At 47.1% G+C, this 19652-nt stretch overlaps 1 protein-coding gene across 1 annotated transcript in view; it reads left to right on the top strand.

The window, feature by feature from the left end:
* GAD2 (glutamate decarboxylase 2) overlaps positions 1-12104 on the top strand; it is an 87647-nt gene extending 75543 nt beyond the window's left edge. The window contains exons 15-16 of the mRNA XM_002717305.5: positions 219-308; positions 9147-12104. Coding sequence (XP_002717351.1) covers positions 219-308; positions 9147-9320 — 264 coding nt within the window. The 3' untranslated portion in view covers positions 9321-12104. The remainder of the gene's footprint in view (positions 1-218; positions 309-9146) is intronic.
* The last annotated feature ends 7548 nt before the right edge of the window (positions 12105-19652 follow it).

The raw sequence follows: 19652 nt of genomic DNA, 5'->3' as shown, positions 1-19652 counted from the left end.
GCAGACGATGGGGCAGCTCTTTGAGCCGGAATAAAGCTCAAACTCAAAAATAAGAACTCTCTAGAATGTTGGGGTAGTGAAGCACTCCAAAGGCAGTTCCTGATTTAAATAGTAGGAAGGGTGTTCTGAACCTGCCAAATGACTAGCTCTGAAATGTCCTTGGAGTTTTCAAAATGGCCCGTGTCGGGTGGAAATAAACCTCATTTTCCTCTCTGTAGCCCCAGCACACAAATGTCTGCTTCTGGTACGTCCCTCCAAGTCTGCGTGTTCTGGATGACAATGAAGAGAGAATGAGCCGCCTCTCGAAGGTAAGGGCCGGAGCCCCTCTGGCCTGTGTGTGTACTGGGCCTTAGGGTACACGTGGTCCTCATCCCAAGTGCACAGGTATGTAGGAGAAATCTGTTCATGGTGCATGGGCCACTCCCTTCCTGGGCTCCTGCAGACACTGTGTACAACGCTGGTATATTCAGATGTTCAGCGACTCTATCTCTTGAGTCCAGAGAGGGAGTTTGTGATGGTTTCAAATAAGCAATCGAGTGACAATCTGTCTTTGCATTCACAAAGCATCAACAATTGTCTCTGACATTGACTGATCTTCCAAGCAAAACGAGTGCTCAGTTATGAGCTCCCCAGAGACTTCAGATGCCAGGAATGGTTAGAGAGCCAAGCTACTGCTGACCTCCAGGAGGTGCCAGGGCAAGGCTATTCTGTGGGGTCTGTAGGGCTGTGGTGACCCCCAGAAAGTAACAGGTCAGGGACAACTGGCAATAGCCACTGTTCAGGGTGTGTATTGTGTCCCAAGCCCAATTTTTATTAAAATTTTTGTTTATTTGAAAGGCAGGGAGATACACAGAGAGAAGTCTGTCATGAGCTGGTTCTCTACTCAATGTGTATAGCAACCAGAGATGGCCAGGAGCAGGGAACTCCATCCAGGTCTCCCTTGTGGGTGGTAGGGACCCAACTGGAGCCATCACCTGCTGCCTCCCAAGGTGTGCATTAGCAGGAAGTTGGGATCAGGAATGGAGCTAGGATTGAACCTAGGCATTCTAATGTGGAAATCAGGCACCTTAATCACCACACCAAACTACACCTTTAATCCTTAAACCCACCCCTTAATCACTATGCCTGCCCCCTCCCCAGATTCAACTTTCATTAGGCCTTAGGCCACTTAACATCTCACAGCAACCTGATGAGGGAAAGCACTGCTATGCAACAGGGCATTAAACAAGAAGAAGATGGACAAGAACCTGTCCCATACTTGTCACTTATTCAAAGCCTTATTTATAAGGAATTGCCTTGACTTTTAAAATAAAAGATGACACTGTTAGAGAAGATTACTGTCAAAAACATGGAAAGCCTGTTGTTGATAGGAAAATGAAGACACAGTGGGAAAAAAAATCGAACTTCCTCCAAATCACCCAGAAAGTCTGACTCCAGAACTGGAGGGCCTAAGGTTTAAGTTCTGTTGTGTCAGTAAGGACCGGTTATCCTCTCCTGTTCCCAAGAACTATTAATACGTCTTATGAGGCACACCAAGGGGAGGTAAACGCAGGGCTCATCTCCCATGGTGATGTAGGAGTGGGAAACTGGAGATGATGCTGTGTGTTTGAATCGCGGAGAGCGGCTTGCTCGGTTGGTTGGGTTCTGTTTTTCATTTACTGTAAAAGAGGAAACTGTCTCAAGTCACTTCCTGGCATTGGTTGGGCTTCTCGCCCTCCGTGGAGGAGCTTGGGCTACTTCCCTAACCTCAGAGCACATCATTTGCTTCCGTAAAATGAAGAACAGGACTTTGTGAAAAGCTCATCAACGTGAACTTCTAGTCCAAAGTAACTCAGGATCAAACTCTTCATCGGAAGGAAACTTACACACAGTCGAGTGAGGTCTTTAAACCAAGTCTCCCAATTACAGTAATGGTTTGTAATGTTGGCTAGACCTTAGAATCATCCAGAAGCTTTATGAAAACACTGGTGACCACGTTTTATCCAGCTTGTTCTCGAGTGACCTGGGAATGGTTCTGAAAAGTTCTCCAGGTTGATCCATTGTGCAGCTCAAGTTGAGAACCACTGACCTAGAAGAACACATGGAAGGAAAGTTCTAGAAATGGGATCCAGGGTGCATGTGTCTGAGATGGGAGAGGTGGTGGTTAGGTTCGAAGTTTTAGTGAAGTTGGTTCATTCCAGGAAATCCAGCCCAAGAGGTATGAGGGAAGGAGTAGGGGTCACATTGGATTAGGTTATCGATAAAGCAATTCAAGGTGGGTGGAGTTCTGCTGTGATTTGAAAGGAATAAGTTCATATTTCTTCCTAGAATGTTTATGGTGTGGCTTCTCTATAGTGTCAGTTACCTTACTGACTTCCTTTAATGAGTTAGGCGGAAATTATATGTTTTCAACTACTTTTCCCCTTTGTAAGAAATTCTCTGACCAGACAGAGAATTCAGGGAGAAGACTGATTTCATTGTTGGTCTGATTCGTTATCACTAGGCTGAGGGCTGCAGCAAGATGGAAATATGGAACAAAAAGGCTTTTCCTCATGTTCCTTGTACCACTCAGTGCTCAGGTTCCCCCCATTTAAATGCTACTCTTCAAATGCCTCTTAGGTTTTAGCACATCACTTAATCGGTGAAGGAGATTATTTCCTGGGTCCAACAACTGGAATCGTAGTAAAGAGTTGTTACACTTTCAAACCTGAAAGTCTCTGGGAACTGAAAAGTGAATTCTCCTGATTGCTTTCTCTGCTATGACTCCATTTTCATTACAGTCATAGAATTCAGCAATTAAAACTGGAAAATGAAAAGAGAACCACATAAACTATCAAGGCTAACTTTCATCCATCTTTGTCAATAGTATTTAGGAAAGTTCCTTATTAAGTATGAAGGCCTTGAAGTATAATGTCCAGGAACCAGTAAGATTCTCATTCATTCTCTCTTTCTCTCTCGAGAACTGAGGTGAAATAAATAATCTGTGCAGCCCATAGAGTAGCAATAACCATCTGAGGCTATTTACATTTAAATTTCAATAATTAAAATTAAATTCAACCAACAATTCAGTTCTTTAATCACCCTGCTACAGTTGGAACCCTCACCTGAACACCAGTGCCTATGGTATTGGACGGAGCAGATCCAGGGCATCTCCACCATGATGCTTGCTCCAAACTGGGGGGAAATGTGGAGTCACATTTCTGTGTAGTGTGTGAAAAACAGGAGAACAAAGTTGAACTCCAGACAAGACAAGGCCAACAATAGCTCTTTGCAACCCTTGCCTGGCTTTAGCACACAATTTGTTAAGCTAAAGTAGTATCTTGGCCTGTTTGGGCTGCAAAATCAAGCTATTACTGATTTGTAAGCAATGAGAAATTTGTTTCTTACCATTCTGGAGGCTGGGAAATCTGAGAGCAAGGTAGGAGCATGCTCCATTGTCTGCTGAGGGTCTGCTTCCTGGCTTAGACACAGCCTGTTTCTCCTGTATCCTCGTGTGGCAGAGAGAGGGCATGGGTGCTCTCTAGCATCACTAATCCCATTCATGAAGCTGCACCTGCCGATGGCCCCAGTTCCTGCTGACATCACATTGGGTGTTAGGATTTCAGCAAAGAATCTGGGTGGTGGGGGCACAGACACTCAGTGTATAGCAAGCACCTCCTGTGTGTCCCAGAATAAGGAAGGGAAACAACATTTAGGAAAACAAGTAGAGGACCAGACACCTTGTCCCAGAGCACACCGGCGTGGAGCTATGGTGATTACTAAAACAAACACAGTCACATCTTCACAGGGAGCTGGAGATGAGCACCTGGTTGAGGCATTTCCTGTTACCCAGCCAAGACTGTGAGTGTGCAGGTGGCACATTGTCACTGAAGCAGAAGAGGTGAAGAGTGCAGGGTGCGCAGTGGGGCTATGACCGCAAACCAACCCCTTAGCCACGGGAGAGGGGCAGCAAGTAGACCCCATGCAGATGTTGATCAAACCAGAAGCAAAGGGCTGACCCACGGATCACTTCTTGCGTTTCTAGCTCATCATCATCATCTTCTTCTTTTAATTTTCCTTATTCGTGGTCATTATCTGCAACTCTTGTATCAGCGTTTACAGCTGGGCACTGATCCATGGACGTTCAAAAGGTCAAGGATGCACTTAACAGAAAATCGGTGAGGATGTGCTGTGACCTCACAGCGCAGGTGACTGTAACAGTCTGTTACTAAGTGTCATGGGGAATTTACTTGGTGAAATGGTAACATTTCAGAATGTCTTATTTATGGTAATTCTTCTTCTTCACGATTAGAAATTCTCTCTCAGGCTTCCAAGATTTAAAAACAGAAGTTTCCCAATACATACTGAAACCTATATTTCCATGAGATCTTGCAAGGTGATTTCATAAAGCTTTAAAATATGAGCCTTTGGGCTGGTGCTGTGGCACAGAAAGCTAAGCTTCCGCAGGCAGTGCCGGCATCCCATGTGAGCGCTGGTTCGAGTCCCGGCTGCTCCTCTTCCCATCCAGCTCCCTGCTAATAATGCGCCAGAGAAAGCAATGGAAGATGGCCTAAGTGCTTGGGCCCCTGCACCCACCTGGGAGACCCGGAAGAAGCTCCTGGCTCCTGGGTTTGTCCTGGCCATTGCGGCCATCTGGGGAGTGAACCAGTAGGTGGAAGATCAATCTCTCTTTCTCCTTCTTTTCTTCCTCTTCCTCTTCTTCTTCTTCCTCCTCCTCTTCTTCTTCTCTGTTGAAAAAAAAAAATATATATATATATATAATTAGCCCTCTTTGGAGGAAATAGATGTGGATTCAAATTATGAAAGAATCTCCTGGTTTTTTTTCTAAAGGACTAGAAATGAATATCAGAAGGGACAAATCCATCTTCTTAAACTCTTAAGGCAACACCAATTATCAATTAGGCTGTAAGTGACTTCCTCAACTACATATGGAGTTTCTCCCACAGCTGACTTTCTGTAATCAGCAAAACCAAGAATCTATTTTTAAAAAAAGCAATAAGTGAAAACTCTATATTCATCAGAATTGTCAGAATCTTATTTTCCTTCTTCACTTGCAATTAGTGACTAAGGATTAAAGTCAGAGTTCCATGTTCCAGCTGATCAGAGTTCAGCATTTTCTGGATGCCACCAAAAGACATTCGTATTTAGACAGCTGTGATCAGCTGTGATCTCAGCCACCTCGGTTTGCCTCGGGAACTGAGGGAATTCATCTCACTTTGTGCCCACCTCTGTTTGAGATGTGGCTGGGAACAGTAATCTTTTGACCTTTGATTAGCATTCATCTGAAAAGTTGGAGATGAGGTCCCCTAGATGAGTGTCATTCTTCCATGCTTTTGTTTGAATTGTAGTGAAAACTAAATTACACAAAGTATTGTCATTGTTTCCTGAGTTCCGAAGAGCAAGCGTGTTTTATTGTACAAACAGAATGCAAGAACAGTTACGTGACTTTTCCTTAAATCCTGCAGCTCTAGGGAGTCAGTGTTCCCTTTCTGTTTTGGGATCTCTCGTCCTGGGAAAACACTGATTTGCCTGCCATGTCTTGAAGCACAAATAATACATTTCATGTTGTTAGGCTTGAATATTCTAATACATCTACTTGGACACCTTAATCTCAGCCTTGCAATATTTCAACTATTTTTTTTTTATTTATTTATTGCCTGGGGTGAGCTCAGCACTCTGCTTACATCCTTATTCCTTTGGGTAAAAGAAGAATCAGCCAACAGAGATGTTCCTTTTGACCTTGCTCCCCATAGAACTAGGAAGGGGCAGGGAGAATGCCAAGAATTGGCTGATCGAGAATCAGAAAACCTCCATGCTGGGACCGTCCCCTGCATTCAGTTTTACAGGAGTGTAAATGAAGTGAGGGTGAAGTCTGTTGACTCTGCCTTTATGACTGGCCTGAGGGAACCTTGGATGTTTGGGACATCCAGAACGTTTCAGATGAAAGCCTCAGTGTAAGGCAAGGGCTATTGAAACAAGTTAAAATCAGGGCGGGCGCCGTGGCGCAGCAGGCTAAGCAAACTTCTGCAGTGCCAGCATCCCACTGGGCACCAATTCTAGTCCCAGCTGCTCCACTTCCTATCCAGCTCCCTGCTAGTGCACCTGGGAAAGCTGCAGCAGATGGCCCAAGTGCTTGGGCCCCTGCACCCACGTGAGAGATCCTGATGAACCCCCCAGCTCCTGGTTTCCAGCCCTGGCTGTTGTGGCCATTTGGGGAATGAACCAGCAGATGGAAGATTTCTTTCTCTCTCTGTGTGTCTGTCTGTCTCTCCCTCTCTCTCTCTAATTCTGACTTTCAAATAAATAATTAAGTATTTTTTAAAAAAAAAAGTGTTAAAAGTAAGATACGGGTTGGCAGTGTCAGCTGGCTTTTTAAATGTATTTTATTGTTTTTATTAACTTTATTATATGAAAGTACTGGAATAAAAGGAATGTACATCCTTCTTTTTTTTTTTTTTAAACCTTTTTTTTTTTTTTGACAGGCAGAGTAGACAGTCAGAGAGAGAGACAGAGAGAGAAAGGTCTTCCTTTTGCCGTTGGTTCACCCTCCAATGGCCGCCGCTGCAGCCGGCGCACCGCGCTGATCCGATGGCAGGAGCCAGGTGCTTTTCCTGGTCTCCCATGGGGTGCAGGGCCCAAGCACTTGGGCCATCCTCCACTGCACTCCCTGGCCATAGCAGAGAGCTGGCCTGGAAGAGGGGCAACCGGGACAGAATCCGGCGCCCCAACCGGGACTAGAACCCGGTGTGCCGGCGCCGCAAGGTGGAGGATTAGCCTATTGAGCCACGGCGCCGGCTTACATCCTTCTTAAAAGAAAAGAGTTAAAAGCCAAAGGTCACATGCTAGTATCAGCACTTGAGTCTAAGTGTCCTCCTTGAGATGAATCCAGCTGTAGTGGCAGGTGTCCTCCCCGCCGTGAACTGACTTCCTTACCACGTGTTCCTCAAGTGAGCCTAACAGTTCCCTAACATCTCCCACTCTGCTCATGGATTTGCCACAGAAACTTAAAGCTATTCCATACATGTGGGCTGATGTTGTGTGCAGGTAGATGTCAATGAAATCTTTGTCTCTTCCTAGATAGCTATTACTATACTACTCTGCCGTCAATAAGAATTCAAGGGGAAGATGTTTGGCAAGTGGTTAAGGTGCCACTCGGGACACCTGCATCCCATGTCACAGTGTCCGGGTTCAAGTCCTGGCTCTGTTCCCAGTTCCAGCTTCCTGCTGCTGTGCACCCTGCAAAGCAGCGGTGATGGCTCAAGTACTTGGGTCCCTGCCACCTACATGGAAGACCCGGATTGAGTTCCCAGCTCCGGACTTCAGCCTGGCCCAACCCCGGATGGTGTGGGCATTTGGAGAGATAGGAGATAGGAGAGATAGGAGATCTCTGTCTCTGTGTGCACGTGTACATGTCTATATCTGTTTGTCCCTTTCTCTATCTCTCTCTGCCTTTCAAATAAATGAAAATTAATAAATAAAGATTTTTTAAAAGAACTCAGAAAGCCCTCAACATGTATCCAGCACCGTGCTGGTCAATATGTAGAGAGAATATTGCACCTGCTCCCCAGGAGCTTGAGATTAAGGTGTGTGTGTTGGGAGATCGAGAGGGAGAGGGAGAGGGAGAGGGTGAGAGAGAGAGAGAGAGAGAGAGAGAGAGAGAGAGAGAATGAATGTATTTCCTGATCAGTAAGAGGACAATAGACAGTAACCTATGGTCAGACTCTCCGGGTAAGGGCCACATATTTACAGCTTGCAAGAAGGAAGATGCTGTCGGCCTGGAGAAGTCAGGAGTGGCTGCAGAGAAGGTGTGGGGTCCTGAGTGTGTGTGAGATGTGAGCTGGAAAAGAAGAGGGAATTGAAGCAGAGAGCGCAGGTGCGCCAGAGGAAGGGATGACAAGTGTGAAGGGCGGGGGATGCGTGCGCTGCCTCCCAGGCACCTTTAAGAAATGAGTCTCGTCGGAGCGGAAGGGTCACTGTGGTGAGGAGTGGAAGGAGAGTCCTCAGGTCTGGGTGACAAAGGCCTGCGTGCTCAGCTAAAGTGTTTAAACCTAACTGCATATGCAACAGAGAACTACTGAGGCTGTCGCCAGCAGGCCGATACAAACATAGTGGAGTCTGTGATGCACTCCTGCAGGTTAAAGCCTGGGGCTTTCATCCTGTGGACAAGCCAGCTTGTTGCCCCCAGCTGATTCTTCATCGTTATTTACGAATATCTTTCAAAATATCTCATAAACTGAGGCAATGTGCAAAGTCAGTGAGAAGAAACTGGAGAGTTCAGGGTCTCAGGAAAGTTACCAGAAGTGAGCCTGTCTTCATGCACCCTTCACCTCGAGGCTTCGGCTCTGGGCCACAATCCTCTGAAAGGGCTTCATTTCCAAAAACAACCATCCCAGATAGTTGTTTGCATGGCCAAACCATTTAGCCTTGGGACCAATGCCAGATTCTTCTCATTGTCTAAAAACACTCCCTAGAAAGTCAAGGACAAGATGATGAGTGTCTGATGGCCAAGATTCTGTTCTTCTTCTCCTTCTTCTCCTTCTTCTCCTTCTTCTCCTTCTTCTCCTCCTTCTCCTTCTCCTTCTCCTTCTCCTTCTCCTTCTCCTTCTTCTTCTTCTTCTTCTTCTTCTTCTTCTTCTTCTTCTTCTTCTTCTTCTTTTTAAGATTTATTTATTTGAGAGGTAGAGCTGCAGACAGAGAGAGGGAGAGACAGAGAGGTCTTCCATCCGCTGGTTCACTCCCCAAATGGCTGCAATGACGAGCCAAACCAATCCAAAGCCCGGAGCCAGGAGTTCCTTCTGGGTCTCCCACATGGGTGCAGGGGTCCAAGCACTTGGGTCATCTTCTGCTGCTTTCCCAGGCACATTAGCAGGGAGCTGGATTGGAAGTGGAGCAGCCTGGAGGCAAACCGGTGCCTATATGAGATTCCAGTGTCACAGGCAGAGGCTTAACCTACTACATCACAGCACCAGCCCTTGTCTGTTATTCTTTATCATATTTGGGAGCTCGTTCCAGTCCTCTGATCCCCATGCAATCCCTCTGAGAGAAAACCGTGCACATGGTTCTGACCATTTACTTGAAAACTAAAAGCACCGGTGGCCTCGGGTTCTTTGAGTAAGCAGAGAGCACAACAGGGGAGAGTTCATGGGTGTTGCTTCGGTCTCCCGCAGGTGGCCCCGGTGATCAAAGCCAGAATGATGGAGTACGGGACCACGATGGTCAGCTACCAGCCCCTGGGAGACAAGGTCAACTTCTTCCGCATGGTCATCTCAAACCCCGCGGCCACTCATCAAGACATCGACTTCCTCATCGAAGAGATAGAACGCCTCGGGCAAGACCTATAACAGGCTGCCTCACCAAGCTCTTCTGAGTCCCTAGGTAGACAATGGAGTCGTCACAAACCGCATCAATGTATTTGTAGTTTGTTCCAAAGTGAATCTATTTCTATATTGTGGTGTCAAAGTAGAGTACAGTTGAAAAATCCAGAAAACATTGCTCCTTTTAAAAGTCGTTTCTTAAGTTTAGAATACCTCCCTACCAATTTGGTGACAAAAGGCTGTGTTGTAACCCGTAAGGAGAAGCTGGCAATTGTGAGAACTACTTCCCTTACTTTTAATATAGCATGCAAATCAAACTTTATTTTCACTGCAGAGTAGTGGGGTTGAATTGTGCCAAACTGCCCCAGAATCATCAAAGTATTACCTGGGGCAGAGTGAAAGGGATAAAGTAAATATAAAATGTATGTTGACAATAAAATACTCTTGCCTTTTTCATAGTATTAGAGAAAAAATTTCTAATTTACCTAGAGCAACACTTCAAATGTATTTAAATACATATAATTTTACAAAAGGAAAATATATATATTAAAAAGAAATCCTATTTTGTAACATATAGATTTTTATTTTATATGGGTTATGAAACTGCAGGGGCAGATACAAAACTTAAGCCAGATTGCTTTTTCTCTTTCTTTTCATGGAAGGTTCCATTAGACCCTTAGCGAAGTTATTTTGAAACATAGGCCCACGAAATTCTTCAAAGGAATGATCCCTTTTTTCAGTCCATGTTAGAAGCTTCTCGCATCTCAAATTGGTGTTTCAAAACAAACACAAAGGAATACTGCACGTTCTTCGGAAAGTTCAGTCAAATAAAAAAAGGAGGCTCTCTTCCTAAGATTGCCTCTCACTCCACCCTGAACAGACCACTCTGTGGGCGAGACGAGCCAATCTTTTCTCCCAACAAGATCCAGATGAATGGTACTATGCAGACATAAGATCCCTAGAATTCAAATTCAAAGTAATACTTGTTACACATCCTGCTTCCCCTGCAAACCTGATGCGAACCTGATGGGGAGACATGAGCTGGGGGAGGCTTCCAGAGGCACTCATGGCGCCCCCAGGTTGTCAGATCCCCAGTGCTGTTAGGAGAAGTGAGGACTTGCTGACTGTGGATGGGTCGTTCAGCAGTTAGCCTGCAGATGTGCCAGGGAGGAGAGGGCACTGTCCGTCAGCAGAGAGAGATGCCCGGAGTGTGACCACAGCGTGCAACCATCTGCTCTTCATAAACTTGCCCCTCCTGCGTTTCTCGCAGGTTATGTACAGACACCACTGGTTCTTGACCAGAGCCTGGCTCTGGGCCCTTTCAGTGTCAAAAGCAAACGGATTCCTTTTGAAGACTCGAAGAAAACTCTGTAACTGTGCTTTGGCCTCCCGTTCCAGGCCGACCTCTCCTTACTGGAACAAGCACACAGTATGCCCATCTGTCTTGAGCCTCGGGCCCAAGGTCCCATCTCAGAGGCAGAGCCTCTAATATATCAAAGCCACCGTCTTGCTTGGCAAAGACAGTGGAGCCCAGAGTCCTGGGGAACCGACCCCTCTGGACTTAAGGGTGCTTACCTCTTGGTGGTCAGCGCCTACAGCAGCAGCTGTTGCTTTTTTAGTTTGATGAGGTGACATAATTTAAAAAGGAAATTTGTGCTCCTTATGAAATTCTAGTAAAATAATTATTAACTTCCTGCCCTTCTAGAACCTTCTTGAATTTTCCGGGTGCCTTGCTCATGCCTATGCAGGGGAACCCCCGCCAACCATAGCCCAGGGAAGGAGGCAAATGAAAGGCCAGGGAAGGAGCGGTAGGAGGCAAGGACGGAAGGAAGGGGAGAAGATTGTTATTCGTCCAGATTCCCAGTGCCAAAGCCCTTCATGGGGGACTATTCCTTACAAATCACAGAAATGTTTGGTTTTAGCTTTAATCAGAATAGACGTGGCCATTTTCATTTATACAGCAATATTGTGTTTATTATTTAAAATACTTGAAAAATAAAAGGTGTGGTATGTCCTCATCTGAGATGTGCAGATGGTGTGGACTTCGCGTCCTCACTCGTGCGTGTGACTGTGTTGCCTCGATGAGGCCGACAGTACTGAGCTGTCGCCTCCAACCGCGGTTGTGCACTTTAGCGCTGAACTGTACGGTGTTGCGAATCAACATGTGTTGCTGTAAAAGCTTGTGCAACCTATTACCAGTCCGTCCTTTGCCGTGTGGTAGCTGTGTTGAACTTTGATCTCGTGAGAACTGCATTTACCCCTGTCCATCCCTCCCTCTCCCCTCAACACCCCCCACCCCCAACATCAGCTCTAACAGAGAAGGTGCCCTCAGCTAAGCCCCCTCCCAAGAAACCTCTTTTGAGGATCTCCGTGACTTCACAAAGGGCAAGGGGAGTGTCACAAACGGCCTGCCTCGCCGTGACGACCCCGCGAGTACCGTTGGAGGTACTGTTCCCGCAAACACAGACCCAGACCGGGAAAGCATGGTGTAAATATCCTAGCGGGGTGGGCGAGGCGCTGGGGAACCCAGGCCGAACCTCACCTGGCACGTGCCCTGCTGTTTTCCATCGCACAATGCAAACACTGTGCATTGTTACTCACCTGTGCCAAAATACCGTTCCCACCCGGTGTCCCTCAATGACATCGGCATCGCCCCCACCCCGCTCCATGACTAAAGACAGCAAAACAACTAAAAATAAAATGTACACACATGTGGCAACCTGTTCTTACCAAATATCAACTTGTGTATGATCCAAGTATTTTATCTGTGTTGTCTCTCTTAATCCAAATAAATGTGTAAGTGTGGACGTATCTCGGCCTGCGGAAGCTTATTTCTGACTCTCGTGGGCTGGAGAAATTGCCAACCAAGTGTCTGAAGACAAAGCCCTTTTCTCGCCACGGAGCTCAGAGTGTCTGAGAGAGAGAGTCCTGCTTTGCCAGTCTCCTCCACGGTGTAGCTCCCAGGGGATATTGTCACACATATGCGTTTCTCCTTCAGTCGGACTCAATCTTTAAAAAAAAAAAAATCGCCTCCCTCATCTGCCAAGCTCATCTTCCCTTGTTCCTTAAGACCTGGAAGGACCCTGAAAGATCACCTACACCCTGGGCTCTGGAGCCGGGCAGGACAAAGCTGTTGCCAGTCTATGGCAAAATGAGCAGCTTGGACAACCAGTAGGAGGCTTTTGTTTTATTTTTCTATTTTTTCTTTTTTTTTTAAATTTTATAAGAAGTGAGTTTTTGAAAGATGGATCTCTTCAATCTGTGTGTCCCTGCTACAGTTTGTTGTGGCAGCGGCTCTTTAAATCCTGTTTATAAACTGATAGTGAAGGGATCTTACTAGGCAGAGATGGAGTTAGCAACCCTCTTTTGTATCTTTCAAAAAATTTTATTTGTTTCTCTTGCTTTTATTTGAAAGGCAGAGAGAGGGAGGGAGAGAGGGAAGGAGGGAGGGAGAGAGAAAGAGAGAAAAAAATCTTCCATTCACTGGTTCACTCCCCAGATGCCTGCCTGCAAGTCTGGGTCAGGTGAAATCAAGAGCCAGGAACTCTCCCCTGGGCTCCCACCTGGGTGGCAAGGACCCAGGTATTTGGGCCATCATTCAGTGCCTTCCAAAGCTCATTAGCAGGAAGCTGGATCAGAAGTGGAGCAGCCAGCCCTGTTATGGGATGCCATTGTCCCAAGCAGCAGCTTAACCTGCTGTGCCACAATGCTGGTCCCCATCTGGTTTATTTGTTCCAGGTAATCATTTTAATATCAGAACCTACGCTCCTTCAGAGTTAGGCTTTGCGAGATGGACGAGAAGCTGTGACTGTGCAATCCCAGAGCCGTTTCTTTGCTCACTGCTCACTGGAGATGAGAAGGGTAACGGGGCTGGGTAATGATGTAGCCACCTCCCACGCGCCAGGGAGGAGTGTGGCCAGTCTGTTTCCCCAAGCGCCCTTGACCAGGAGTCACACAAACTCCCAGATCTGACAGCGTTTGCTGCTATGCGGAGACTGAGAGTCCGCAGCATCACATACATAGATCAAAATGTCCTTTTAGGAAAACCACCTGGTTTAACATCTGCTCCTGCTTATGCAAAGAAAGCTCTCACTGAAATGAATTCAGACTTGAGGCCATTCTTTTTTAGTTTTGTTTTAATTTGAGAGAGAGAAGGAGAAAGATAGAAAAGGAGAGAAGAGTTCTCATCCGCTGCTTCACTCTCCAAATGCCCACGACAACCAGAGATGGACCAGAGCTGGGCCAAGCCAAAGTAGGAGCCAGAAACACAATCCGGGTCACCCACGTGGTGGTAGGAACTAATTACCTAAAGCCATCCTCACTGCCCCCCAGGGTCTGCATTGGCAGGAAGCTGGAGACTGGAGTCGGAGCCAGGAACTGAACCCAGGTTCTCAGGTGTGCAGGAGTGTCCTGACTGGTGACACCTTCATCGGGAAGCTTTGCTTTTTTCTGCTGTCCCAGTTGGTTCCCAGCGGCAGTCTATGGGAGGGGCCAGGAGGCGGGGGAGGATGAAGACAAACCCAGCTGCTACTGCTATGTTAAGCTCTTCATCCCGAAAGAATATTAGAGAGTTTCTTTGCTTCTGGCCTTTGGTCAACTACAATCAACAAATACAAAGACATTTTGAAAAGTTCATAGAAAACAAAAGTAAAAGATAAATTTATTTTGGAGCAAAAATATTTGAAATTTGTGCATACAGGGGTTTTCAAAAACTTCTTGGAAATAAATATGATCAAAAACCTATGCATAGATTTCAAACATATTTGGCACCAAAATAAACTTCTCTGTAATTCCATTTTTCTAGGGCTGGTGTTTGGCACAGTGGTCCAAGTCACTGCTTGCGATGGCCACATCGGCTGTCAAGAGAGCACCTTGTCCAAGTCCTGGCTACTCTGCTCTGACCCAACATTCTGCAAAGGCAGTAGTGATAACGCAGGTATAGGAGTCCCTGCTACCACGTGGCAGACCCGTATTGAGTTCCTGCGTCCTGGCTTCAGAGCCTGGCCCAGCCCTGGTTGTTGTGGGTATCTGGGGAGTGAAGCAGTGGATAGAAGGTCTATTTCTGTCTCTCTGCCTTTCCAATGAAAATAAATAACTAAAATTTTAATTCTGTATTTTCCATAGATTTGTTAAAATTTCCTCCTATATGTGAGAATTTTATGATTAAATGACTAATGAGATTTGCTTTTACATAAAATAATATCATCCTAATGTATATGAGTGTTTTTTTTTAATATTTTCTTGTTCCCACTGTCCTCACTTGCTATTGTTGTCATATATTAATGAGAATTCCGATTACCGCCATTACCCCAGCCAGCAGTTGAGTTACCTGCTCAGGCAATAAATCGCAGATATGAATTCTGGAGGCTGAGAGTCCCCGGGGCACTGATGTCCTGTCCTCCTGTCCTTGATGTCTTCTGGGGCACTGAGCCCCAGGCATTCCTTCCCAGGGACGTCCACGGCCAAGCAAGCACGCATCTGCCTGTGACAGGTGCCATGACTTCCTGAGGACATCTCAGCACAGACTGCGTTGGCAGCAGCTTGGCAACCAGGCTCCTGGTGGGCAAGGCAGGATCTGGGCACGCATGTTCTCATGCTCTCACGACTGCCCGGCCTCAGATGCAGGCACTGCCATTTATTAGCTTTGTAGCTCCAAGCAAATCACTTAACCTCTCTGAACCTCTCCCATCTGTAAAACTGGGACAAAAATAGCACTCATTGCCCAGGGTGGTGGTGAAGAAACAAATGAGAAACAGCCCAGTGCCTGGAACACAGGGAATTCACCCCAAATGCCGCCACCCTCATTTTTCGGTCTGCATTGTTGCCTACATGGGCAGGCTTGGAGGCAAAGCCTTCGTCCTACATCAGCTCCCCCGGAAAACCTTGTGTCCTTGTGGCACACCAGGGGACACCAGCAGCCACACCTTCCTGCAGAAAGCCACTAGGAGTGTCTGCTCTGAGAGTAGTAGGCTGGCGACCAAACCAGTCCTCGTCCTGGCCGCCTTCTTAGCTTGAGTAGGGACCGGAAATGCTGGGACGTACAACTGGGGAGAGAGGAGCTGAGTTAGTTGACCCAGAGCTTGGTTTGAATGTTCATACCTGCAGGTGCATCCCCAGCCACCCAGCAGAGTCAGAGCCAATGATGGGGCTGATAGGCACGGGCTTCACTAGGCTTGTGTATGTGGTCACTTCCTTGATGGCTGCTCAATTCCATTTATACAATAAGGATTAATTTTTGGTGCAGGAGTGGATGTTTACCTCAACAGTTAAAATACTGTATGGGATGCCCTCATCCCATACCAGAATACCTGGGTTCAAGTCCTGGCTCTGCTTCTAGTTCCAGCTTCTTGCTGATGTGCACTGTGGGATGCAGCAGGTGATGGCTCAAGTCCTTGGGTCCCTGCCCCTCACGTGGGAGACCCAAATTTGGGCTTTGACCTAGCTTCACCCTGGCCCAGCCCTGGACCATTTGCAGGCATCTGAAGAGTGAGCCAGCAACTAGAGGATTTCTGTCTGTCTCTGTCTTTCTCCATGTGTCTGTCTCTGCCTTTTAAATCAGTCACTGTTTGTGTCCTCCCAAATTTCACAGGTGAACACCTATCCCCAGTGTGATGGTATTTGGAAGTGAGCATTTGGGAGGTGATTAGGTCATGAGGGTGGATCAGTGCCCTTCTCAAATAGCTTCCAGGGGCATCCCTCCCCCTGCCCTGGGAGGCTGCATCAGGTCAGCACTCTACAACCAGAAGGAAGACCCTCACCAGAGCCCGACCCTGCTAGCACCCTGATGTCTAACCTTTAGCCTCCAGCCCCTCAGGCTACGGTGGTTTGGTAGAGCAGCCAGAGCTGGCGAAGACAATATTGGACACACCATGAGAGGGAAGAGTGACTGGTCCCACCCCTACTCCAAGCCGCTGAAGACTAGCCATCCTCAAACACCAAGTAGCAGGGAAGCGAAAGAAGTTCCGAATTGAAAGTCGGCTTGCTCAGGATTCAGCCTTGTGTCACAGTGCACGCATGGATGGCACCGGCAGACTGCAGCCTCAGGAGTGACCGGCCACGTCTCACTAGGAATCCCGTTTCTACTGTTGGGGGAGAAACAACGCATATGATCCCAACTCAAGTGTCAGGGCTGGGGCTTCTGGCTGTTGAAAAGTCATTAGGAGCTTATCACAGTTGGCAGGAACATGACTTTCAAGAAAAAAATGTCCATTTATTTAAATAAGAACTTTATAAATTCCAAGAAAATTCAATTGCATAAACTAGAAAAACCGGGGCAGAATCAGGGAGTTTCTTTTCACTGAGATTTTAGTGAGTCGAAAGGAAGTTTTTGCCACTTGTCTTATGCCTTCTCTTTATTTCCTTATACGTTTGTTTTAGGATCATGGAAATTGTGCTAGCAAAGACTAGGGATTTTCATGATTACTCATTGTTACTTAAATTATTGTATGGGGCTGGCGCTGTGGTGCAGCAAGTTAAAGCCCTGGCCTGCAGAACTAGTATCCCATATGGCCGCCGGTTCGAGACCTGGTGGCTCCACTTCCCATCCAGCTCTCCACTATGGCTGGGAAAGCAGTGGAGGATGGCCCAAGCCCTTGGGCTGCTGCACCCACGTGGGAGACCCAGAGGAAGCTCCTGGCTCCTGGCTTCGGATCAGATCAGCTCTGTTGTTGTGGTCATTTGGGGAGTGAACCAACAGATGGAAGACCTCTCTCTCTTTCTCTCTGGCTCTACCTCTCTCTATAACTCTTTCAAATAAATAAAATAAATCTTTAAAAAAAAAATAAAGTGTTGTGTAAGGGTTCCATTCCTCCTGTACTAGGGGACATTTTCTAGTGGGAAAAACATTCCGCGGGGCACGCACAGCCGTTAAGAGGTCTCTTGGGACCCCTACATTCCACATTGCAGTGCGTGGCTCAAGTCTCAGCACTGCTTCTGACCCAGCTTCCTGCTGATGTGCACCCTGGAGGCAGCAGGTGATGGCTCAGGTACTTGGGTCCCTACTACCCACAAGCCTTGGGTTCCAGGCTCCTAGCTTCGGCCTGACCCAGCCCTGGCTGTTGCAGGCGTTTGTGGAGTGAACCACCAGACAGATGACCTCCCTCTCTCTCCTCTCTCAGGTAAAGTGAAAATAAATTAATTTTTTTAAGAATTCCCTTATGTGCATCTCCACAGCAGGCTGTGCTGGGGCTGGTTTAGGTTCAGGAAAATATTGATGGTCCCACTTATCACTTAGCAGCCAAGATATAAAGAAAGAATCTGATCTCTTTGTTTTGTTTTAATTATTTATTTATTCTGAAAGGCAGACTTACAGAGAGGCAGAAACACAGAAAGAGAGACAAAGATCTTCTATCTGCTGCTTCACTCCTTAGATGGCCACCATGGCCAGGACTGGGCCAGGCTAAAGCCAGGAGCCAGGAGCTCCTTCTGGGTCTCCCATGTGGGTGCAGGGGCCCAAGGACTTGGGCCATCTTCTGCTTTCCTAGGCCATTAGCAGAGAACAGGATTGGAAGTGGAGCAGCCAGGACATGAACTGGTGTCCATATGGGATCCTGGCTATGCCACAACCCTGACCCCTGGTTTTTGTTGTTGTTGTTGCTTTGTATATACATACTTCCTGAAGTTTCAAAGACAGAGGGTTCTCTCACTTCACTGCTGTTTTAAAGGGAGCTAGGATTTCAGGTAAAACACCTCAGGAATGAGCCCTCTATCGTCGGGGATGGGTGGGAAATTACATCCTGACATTGAGTGGTGGCCTCTGCTCCTGACTTAGTGACCTGTGATAACTGATGATATGAGCTAGTTTAGTCTATGAGCAAATTCAATGCACGAGGACCACACCCTCTTGATGTCATTGATCTAGTCATTATAGCACATCCACTAAGGGCCCTGAGGGGAGGGACCAGCAAAGGCACACCCTAACTTTTTGGTCTTACATTCACCTGAAATTTGTGCTTTTTAAAGATTTTATTTATTTATTTGAAAGTCAGAGTTTTGAGAGGGAGAGGCAGAGAGGGAGGGAGGGAGGGAGAGAGACAGAGAGAGAGAGGTCTTCCATCTGCTGATTCACTCCCCAAATGGCCTAAATGGACAGTGCTACCAAGGTCCATCTCCACTCTACACCACTTCCTTCCTTACCCACCTCTGTCTGCCCTGTCTGCCCCATGGTCTTTCTTTTTTTCTTTTTTCTTTTTCTTTTCTTTTTTTTTCTTTTTCTTGACAGGCACAGTTAGATGGTGAGAGAGAGAGACAGAGAGAAAGGTCTTCTTTCTGTTGGTTCACTCCCCAAATGGCAGCCACGGCCAGCGCTGCACCCATCTGAAGCCAGGAGCCAGGCGCTTCCTCCTGGTCTCCCATGCGGGTGCAGGGCCCAAGCACTTGGGCCATCCTCCACTGCCCTCCTAGGCCACAGCAGAGAGCTGGACTGGAAGAGGAGCAGCCGAGACGGAATCCGGCACCTCAACCGGGACTAGAACCCGGGGTGCCGGCGCCGCACCTCCATGGCGCCGGCCTCCCCATGGCCTTAAGTGTTGAGGACAATGCAGTCATGTGTGGCATATCAATGCTGCAGTCAGCGACATGGCATCAATGACAGTGACCCTATTAGACTGTGTCATTCCATGATACAACCGCTCTAGTCTGTGGAAATACATTCGGCAAGAATGGTGTCTGCACAACAAAACCACCTTGTTAGCCAACACAAGGGGTTCGCCGGCTTGGGATGTTGTCAAATAATCAGCCTTATTTTAGAATCTGTCAAAACTGGGGCTGAGGGATGGACATTTGGTACCGTGCTAACGGTGCTGCTTGGGGTGCCTGCATTCCACATCCGGGTGCCTAGGTTCGAGAACTGGTTCTTCTTCCAATTCCAGCTTCCTGCTATGAGCCCCTGGGGAGGCAGCCGTGAAGGGTCAAGTAATTGGATCCCTGCTACCCATATGGGAGAGCCAGACTGAGTTCCTGGCTCCTGGCTTCAACCTGGACTGTTGTGGGCATTTGGGGAGTGAACCAGCAGATGGAAGATCTCTCTCTCACACACACACACTAATTCCAATAAAAAACACACACTCCTATTTTGCATTCAAACACTTGAAGAACTCAAGCAAAGCTATCCCTGTGGTAGAAATGTCGGATGGAGAACCCCACTCACGGAGGAAGGTGCCAGGGTCTACAACCCTCCTTCACCAGGGGCATGCTGGGAACACGGAACACCTTAGCATCTCGTTCAGCTCCATGGCATCTCACAGTCACTGCCCGACACCTGGAGGCCCGGGTTTTCTAGAACAAGCGTATTTGGCACAGTTCAGTTAATACTCTCTCAAGTGTGTAATCTCCTTTTTTGAAAATCCTCAAAGCATTATT

This window comes from Oryctolagus cuniculus, chromosome 13 (genome assembly GCF_964237555.1).
Source record: "Oryctolagus cuniculus chromosome 13, mOryCun1.1, whole genome shotgun sequence".
NCBI classification, from domain to species: Eukaryota; Metazoa; Chordata; class Mammalia; order Lagomorpha; family Leporidae; genus Oryctolagus; species Oryctolagus cuniculus.
The sequence above is the reverse complement of the archived record's forward strand: the minus strand, read 5'-3'. Positions and strand labels throughout refer to the sequence as shown.